The sequence below is a fragment of the Euprymna scolopes genome, chromosome 9 (assembly GCF_053919585.1).
Source record: "Euprymna scolopes isolate OS-2025 chromosome 9, ASM5391958v1, whole genome shotgun sequence".
In the NCBI taxonomy this organism is placed as follows: domain Eukaryota; kingdom Metazoa; phylum Mollusca; class Cephalopoda; order Sepiida; family Sepiolidae; genus Euprymna; species Euprymna scolopes.
Genome location: NC_136490.1, coordinates 115539455 through 115549019, shown reverse-complemented (window position 1 = coordinate 115549019; position 9565 = coordinate 115539455). Strand labels below are relative to the sequence as shown.

The 9565-nt window shown below is 25.6% G+C and overlaps 1 protein-coding gene across 2 annotated transcripts in view; it reads right to left on the bottom strand.

The window, feature by feature from the left end:
- LOC145284812 (uncharacterized) overlaps nt 1-9120 on the bottom strand; it is a 388485-nt gene extending 379365 nt beyond the window's left edge. The window contains exon 1 of one of the 2 annotated variants that reach the window (XM_080133774.1): nt 8329-9120. In XM_080133774.1, the coding sequence (XP_079989900.1) occupies nt 8329-8926 (598 nt within the window). In that variant the 5' untranslated portion in view covers nt 8927-9120. The remainder of the gene's footprint in view (nt 1-8328) is intronic. The other variant, XM_080133775.1, reaches the window with a different exon arrangement.
- Between the last annotated feature and the right edge of the window lie 445 nt (nt 9121-9565).

Here is a 9565-nt window from a genome sequence, read left to right as displayed (position 1 = left end):
ATAGATTCGAAAAAGTTGTCAAAAAACAAATATATAACAAACAAATGTTATCAAAGGCAAGATAAGTTACTTTTCTACCAAACTGGATATAATTTTCGTGTTTTTATTCAATTTAACATGTTTATTCAGCTCGAAAAGCATACAGTGTTTACCGATGTATTGGAAAATTCAAAACGGCGCCAGATTCTCTCTTTAACACGGTAAGTTCAGGAAAAGGTGTTATAAATAATAAACTAGACAAAATACTATTAAAAACCACCGAATATATGTCAAGTAATGTCACGGTAACATATATTGAGCGAATTTCTAACAGTATTTTGTCTAGTTTATTATTTATTACACCTTTTTCCAAACTTATCGTGTTAAAGAGAGAATCGGCCGCCACCTTGAATTTTCCAATACATCGGTAAACACTGTATGCTTTTCGAGCTGAATAAACATGTTAAATTGAATAAAAACACGAAAATTATATCCAGTTTGGTAGAAAAGTAACTTATAACTTTGATAACATTTATTTGTTATATATTTGTTTTTGACAACTTTTTCGAATCTATGTGTACAGTAATACAAACCCGAATATCTTTTACAATCGAAAACAAAAAATATGTATCTCGTGGAACATAAAAAAAAAACAAGTATATTTATATAGTTTAATATTTTGGACATTCATACGATTTTTTTTTATCAAAACAGACCCCCAACTTACATAAAACACGTGCACATTAGCTACGTTTATAAGTTCTTTTCATTGCCACGTGTTCCGTTTCGTTCGACTTTTTTGAACGACCATTAACACTTGAATTAATGTTTCTTTACATGAAATTAAATTAAAAAAAAATATTATGAAAATGTTTTACCGATGCCAACACCATTATCAACATTAGAAAACTCGATAATACGTAATGTTTACTATAGAAAAAGTTCACAGGCACATATAGGGAAATTTGATAAATTAATTAAAATTTAAGATAAAATTAGATAGTATAGAGAATTAGTGGATAATTATGGTAACAAACTAGTTAATACAAATACATACACATATGTTCAGATCAACGGTATTTAAGTCAGAACTCATTCATCGTAAAAAAAACCTTTGTACCATAAATAAGGTCTCACTGAAGGATCGAAATATCGGTGACCTAAACATGTGCTTGGGTTATTATTTTAGCTAGTTTGTTTTTATGCTTACACAGTAATACTATGCGCGTGTGTGTGTATGTGTTTGTGTGTGTTTATGGGGCAAAATGCTTATTAAATTATAATTCACCTTTAATTTATACGAATCCATTAATTTATGAAACCTTATGCAACTAGAGAGAGTATATACAAATAAAAGACAAAATTCTATATTCCAAATTTCAGGATTTCGACCATCGTACGGTTTGTGCGTGTTAACGTACTTAAAGAAATAAACGGTAAAATAGTAAACGTCTTGAAATTTGGGATATAGAAATTTGGGATATAGAAATTTGTTTATATATATATATATATATATATATATATATATATATATATATATATATAACAAATTATATATATGCATATATATATATAACAAATTATATATATGCATATATAATATATATAAACAAATAATATATATAAACAAATAATATATATATATTATAAATTATATGTTTATATTATAACAAGTTATATGTTTATATTATAACAAATTATATGTTTATATTATAACAAATTATACGTTTATATCATTACAAATTATATGTTTATATTATTACAAATTATATGTTTATATTATAACAAATTATATATTTATATTATAACAAATTATATATTTATATTATAACAAATTATATATTTATATTATAACAAATTATATATTTATATTATAACAAATTATATATTATATTATAACAAATTAACAAATTATATATATATATTATAACAAATTGTATATATATATACTATAACAAAGTATATATATATATATTATAACAAATTATATATATATTATAACAAATTATATATATATATTATAACAAATTATATATATATATATTATAACAAATTATATATATATAATATATATATATTATAACAAATTATATATATATATATATCATAACAAATTATATATATATATATATTATAACAAATTATATATATATATTATAACAAATTATATATATATATATATATATTATAACAAATTATATATATATATAACAAATTATATATATATATTATAACAAATTATATATATATATATATATATATATATATATATATATATATATATATATATATATATATATATATATATTATAACAAATTATAGCCTAAGATAAGGGATTCTAGAAAATTAATTAAAAATATAATTATGTTATAATTTTCTTTAATCGGATTTTTCTTTTTACAAATTCTTTTAAATTTCCCTTAATATCTTTTTAATTTTGAAAATATTTTGATTATCAGAAACCAAAAAAAAAAAAAAAAAAAAAATATAGTATATATATCAAAGTTACGTATATGCAAGAAATTTAGTCACATAGACACACACGTGCTTACTGCTTGTCTGGTAATTTTCATTTATACAAAAGTATGCTCATAAATTAGAACTTGTTAACAAAAACGTGCAGGAACTTTCAAAACGCTTCATCACGTTATACATATGCAATTAACGCGGGAAAAATAATAGTATACAATATTGTCAAAATAATGGTATGCATTCTGTGAATCGTCCTAACTCGTTCAATTTACTCATTTTTATTTGCAAGTTATATTTTATAAGAGAGTAAGAATACAGAATTAAACGAACCGTTTTCAGCGGATTCGTGATCGTCTTGCATTCTTTGTCTACATATTGCGGACTAAAAATTCTAAATGCTCGTTGGAAGAAACCGATTATCATGCCTGTTTTCATTATATTATTACAGTGTGAATGAAATTATTTTATAGTTTGTGATGCATTTGTATTGTTGAATTGTATATTAAATATACTCAAATATGGTGTCGAATTATTTTTCTTTTTATAAATAAACTATATAATATATATATATATATATAAAGATATATATAAAGATATATATATATATATATAAAGATATATATATATAAATAAAGATCTATATATATATAAAGATATATATAAATAAAGATATATATATGTATATATATATATATATATATAAATAAAGATATATATATGTATATATATATATATAAATAAAGATATATATATGTATATATACATAAATGAAGATATATATATGTATATATATATATATAAATAAAGATATATATATATATATATACAAAGATATATATATATATATATATAAAATAAAAATACCAGCGATTGTTGACGTTATGTTGTTTTGAAAAAAGAAAAACCAAATGAATTTATGAAATGATCAATATTTCGTCCCTATTGCAGAGGACATCTTCAGGATATTAAATGGAAAAATGCAAAAATAGAAAACGATCATAGACCATACGAATATGAAAAAGAAACAGTGTTAGAATCCTAGCCATATCGGGTAAGAAACTATGTGTATGTATGGGAAGGTTGGGTTGTTCAATGTCTATATATACACTTTTAAAAATAGTTAAATAAATATGTACACATTTTTTGCATTTTTCCTTTTAATTTTCAAAACAACATATATATATATTTATATATATATATAAATATATATATAAAGATATATAAAGATATATATATATATATATAAAGATATATATATATATAAAGATATATAAAGATATATATATAAAGATATATATATATATATAAAGATATATATATATGTACATATATATATATAAAGGTATATATATAAAGATATATAAAGATATACATATATATATATAGATATATAAAGATATACATACATATAAATATATAAGATATACATATATATAAATATATAGGGATATACATATATAGATAGATATATAAAGATATACATATATATATAAAGCTATATGAAGATATATATATATATATATATATATATAAAGATATATATAAAGATATATAAATATATATATATATATATATATATATATATATATATATATATATATATATATATATATATGTATATGCTATTTTTCTGATGAGTTATGGGCCAAATAAATTCATTGATTGATATAATAATTAAGTGATTGACTTTTTCCTACGAAACAGATACTATTAAGAATTATAAGTGCCAATTAAATTAAAGGAATAAATTGTAAAATACTCAACATCATGAAATTTGGAATATAGAGTTTCGTCATTCATTCATTATATATATATATATATATATATATATATATATATATATATATATATATATATATATATATATGTATATATATATATATATATATATGTATATATGTATATATACATATATATATATATGAGAAAGACTTGCCTAATTTATTGGTCTTTACTTGCAAACAATATTAATAGAGGAATAACTAAAAAAATATACATTAAAAATAAAGACAGTAAAATTAAAAAATATATATAGAATATTGACTTTTAATAAAGTTAAAAAGCTCTTTTAGATAATTTGAGAATGTTCATAAATTGAAACCCAACACGTTATGCACTTAACAAATGTCCTGCAGCAATTCTTTCGGCACATGAGCACATTTTGCTTACGTTGCGAGTCTCAGTTTTCAACAATTGTTTTTTTTTTTTTTTAGGAGGCTCACTTAAAGGCAATGTTTAAAGCGGTAAACCTGAAACAATTGCTGGAAACTGAGATCAGCATTTTAAGAAAGAAGGTGCTCAACTCAATGTTGCAGGAAGTTTCTAAGTGCATTTCTTTACGAAAGTAAAACGTATTTAGCAGAACGGGTTAAGGGTTAAATTTCATTTTATGAACGTTCTCAAATTACCCCACGTGAACTTGTTTAATTTTGTTAAAAGTGATTTCCTTGGGTTCTCATGTACTTATTGTCACCCTGTTTCTACTTTCGTTTCTTCTCGTTCACATGCTTGTATTCCAAATTCGTAGCAGTGGGCCGACATCGATTGACCTTGTTTTTCTTGTTTTTTTTTTTGTTTTACTAAAGCGGTCATTAAGAATTTTTTTATGTCTAACCTATTAAAAACTGATATAATTTATTGAGGGTCTGTATTACTATACACATACATTCGAAAAAGTTGTCAAAAAACAAATATATAATAAATGTTATCGAAGGCAAAATAAGTTACTTTTCTACCTAATTGGATTATTTTTTAGTGTTTTTATTTAATGTAAAATGTTTATTCAGCTTGAAAAAAAACATACAGGTTTTACCGATCGATGTATTGGAAAATTTAAAATGGCGCCTGACTCTCTTTTGAACACGGCAAAATGAGTTAAAAATAATAAAAATACAAAATACTGTTAAAAACTTGCTCAATATATGTTACCGTCAAAGAGGCTGACATATATTTGGTTGGGGTTTTTATAGTATTTTGTATAATTTTCATTTTAAACTCATTTTCCCAAACTTACTGTGTGCAGCAGAGAGTCCGGCGCTATTTTAAAATTTCCAATACATCGGTAAACATGGTAAGTTTTTCGAGCTGAATAAACATGTTACATTAAAGAAAAACACACAAAAAATTATCCAGTTAGGTAGAAAAGTAACTTATTTTGCCTTTGATAAAATTTATTTGTTATATTTTTTTTTGACAATTCTTTCGAATCTATGTCTATAGTAATAAAAACCCACCATTGCCCAGTAAAAAAAAAAAAAAAAAAAAAAAAATGGGGTTGTATTACTATCCACATAGATTCGAAAAAGTTTTCAAAAAACAAGGGTTTGTATTGTACACATAGATTCGAAAAAGTTGTCAAAAAAACAAATATATAACAAATAAATGTTATCAAAGGCAAGATAAGTTACTTTTCTACCTAACTAGATATATTTTTTGTGTTTTTATTCAGTGTAACAACTGTAACATGTTTATTCAGCTCGAAAAACATGCAGTGTTTACCGATGTATTGGAAAATTCAAAATGGCGCCCGACTCTCTCTCGGAGAGGGTAAGTTTGGGAAAAGGTATTATAAATAATAAATTAGACAAAATACTGTTAGAAATTCGCTCAATATATGTTACCGTGACATAAGTTGACATATATTCGGTTGTTTTTTTGGACAGCAAGTCAAACTGGGTTTGTATTACTGTACACATAAATTCGAAAAAGTTGTCAAAAAAAACAAATATATAACAAATAAATGTTATCAAAGGCAAGATAAGTTAATTTTCTACCTTTCAAACTATAATTTTTTAGTGTTTTTATTTAATGTTACTGTGACATAGGCTGACATATATTCAGTGGGTTTTTAACAGTATTTTGCATAATTTTTATTTTTAACTAATTTTCCCAAACTTACCGTGTTCAAAACAGAGTCGGACGCCATTTGTAACATTCAAATACATCGGTAAACACTGTATTTTTTCGAGCTGAATAAACATGTTACATTTAATAAAAAAAAAACACTAAAAAAATTATCCAGTTCGGTAGAAAAGTAACTTATCTTGTTTTTGATAACATTTATTTGTTATATATTTGATTTTTAACAACTTTTTCGAATCTATGTCTATAGTAATAAAAACTTGTCAAACTTAATAAATTGTCTTAATACGAATCTTTTAAACATTTTTGGCTTTTATTATTTTTTCTTATATTATTTAGTGGCACAAAACTCATGTATAAAATATTCTTTAGTTCTGGAATTGAGTTATGTTAGAAAAAGCTCCTATCTCTTCGTTTGTTAAATGTGTATTAATCTCATTGGACTGAATGCTGATTTAACCACTCCCCAATACTGTCTAATGCCTCAATTGCTTGATTTTGCCATATAATTTGCATAGTCTGTACGAACGCACCGTAGATACGTATGTAAATTAAATAGCAAAAATAATAAGGCTTTACTTTTATATTATGCATATGGAGGCAATTATGTAAAGTCATGACAAATATAAAAATGTTATATATATATACTGCATGAAAAATTATTTATAATATTCCATACACTTAGCCTGGCAATTGCCTACGTAGATAAAACACAGGTGCCTTTGTGTAGCTTAATTGCCCTTAATATATATTTTCTCTATCTTACTATTTAGCTCTACTCACGTATTGAGCACTGTTGGATTAAATACTGGAAATATATACATTATAGATCATATCTTCTTATAATATTAAGTGCATGCATGAAGTATATATATATATATATATATATATATATATATATATATATATGAAATTTATTAGTGAGTCCAGAATGAGTTTACATATTGTTTCATCGTCAGAATTCATAGATAGACTCAATCTATGAATTCTGACGATGCTAGTTGGATATTTACTCTCTTTGAGGATCTTCCTCTAGCTGAAACAAGATATAAACTCATTCTGGACTCACAGTAATGAATTTCCTATATACTGCTCTGGATACACATTGAGCACTCTAGTCCGGGTTTTTCACCACTATATATATATATATATATATATATATATATATATATATATATATATATATATATATATATATATATATATATTATTTGTTTTTGTTTTTGAATTTCGCTAGATTCAGCCACTCTGATAAGTCTTAGTGTCAGTGGATAATTAGATTTTAAAAACAATATATATTATTTGTTTTTGTTTTTGCAATACTTTTTTGAATGGATTATACGAAAGTACATTTTTTCCTAAATGCAAGTTGGGAATAATTTTCCCTTTGATCAATTTAATTTGATACCCCCCAAATGGGGAGCGGTATATGTATTATCTTTAAAATATAATTATCCACTGACACGTGTTTATTCAGCCACTCTGATGAGTCGTAGACGACAAAACACGTGTCAGTGCATAATTATATTTTTAAAATTATATATATATATATATATATATATATATATATATATATATTAATATATTACTTTATTAAGTTAAGATTGGTGGCGTAAGAAAAGTGGGGTTAGAAAGAAATCACAGCTGAAATATGTATACACATATCTATCCAATAATATTTGTAAAAATAATTAGAAAATTATACTATAATAGAGCTCTACCTGTTATTTAGTAATAGTTTATAAACACTTGAGTTGTATTGGGTTAATATCTGTGAAACAATAGCAATATAATTAACTAAATTGAACGAGTTATAGCGATTCAACGGATGCATAATTTATTTTTGGGAAACTTGTATTTTGAAATTGAGAGATGGTGATTATTATTATTATTATTATTATTATTATTATTATTATTATGACGACAAAAACATCAGATTTTACACCGAAATTTCTTTTCAGGGAATCATAGTCTTCCGGTTAGATTTGTTATGCAATTCATGTTTTAGGACTTACCTCTTTGACAGAACGACTGATACGGAGGTACGGCGCCATTTTTACTACCTGGTAGTTCGATTCCGGCTGACCCGTCGGCACCGCGCCATGGCGTTTCGTAATTATTAATTCTCTGTTGGTTATTACAAGAGCAGGACAAAACACAGCAACTCCTTTGGTTATCGTCCTTTGTAGCACCTCCGTCTACATCAATCTTAGGGGTAGTTCCGGTCATACTCGTGGGACCCGTGCCCAAAGAGCCCGTACCTGCAGTCAGTCCGTTGCCAGGACTTCCTTTGTACATAACTGTGTCGTAGGGCTTGATGTGCGAAACGGGGGTCACTGCGGCTGACACGGGTCCACCGACCACGGACCCAGCGCCCGTGACCGACCCATCTTTGGGAACCGTCGAATGCTCCATGGTGTGAGGGTAGATGGATTGGATCTTCCAATCGGTCGTGTTCGCATGTTGTTTCTGTGTCTCTGACGGTAGGGAATAGACGGAAGACGGGGCGAAGTACCCCGAAGGCCATGATCCGTAAACGGGGAAATTACGGTCGCAGCTTGTACTGTCAGCGTATGCATTTGGCAACCAACTCCGGAACGCGTACGGGTTCATTGAGGACTGTGTGTGTGTGTAGAGTTATACTCTTTGAAAAGTCGATATGTGTTAAAATGACAAGTGGCCGTACTTTGCCAATAAGCACAAGAAATTAATCGAGTATATAGCTCAATTATAGCATAGGTATCATTAAAATGAGTATTACGTAATCCTAAGGTTTTGTTATCTTGTTAAATGAGATATACGGTAAGATGTTAAAAATTAATCTTGAGGGGGAAGCCCCCTTCTACAGGGGGGGGGATGTTTCTAGTGATTGTATTTATGAAATTTTTAATAATTTATTTTCATTTATTAAATCATTAAGTCTCCAGAAGTATACAAAACAAATTCAAGAAAATCACGTTTTTTATATATATATATATATAAATATATATATAACGTGATTTTGTAACGTGAAGTACATATATATACTATGTATTATATATTGTATATAAATATATACGCTCTTTAAGTAACTAATTATAAACAAAAGGAGATTCGTGTTTATCTATAATAGAGTCATCTACGTACACGCTCTTTTATGTATACGTTACTTTTGGAAACTAAAAAAGAAAGAAACGATTAGGCAAATATGACCTCTGCGTATTAAAATCTATCTGGGTTCACATATATCGATTTATTTTTGGGACAAAAATA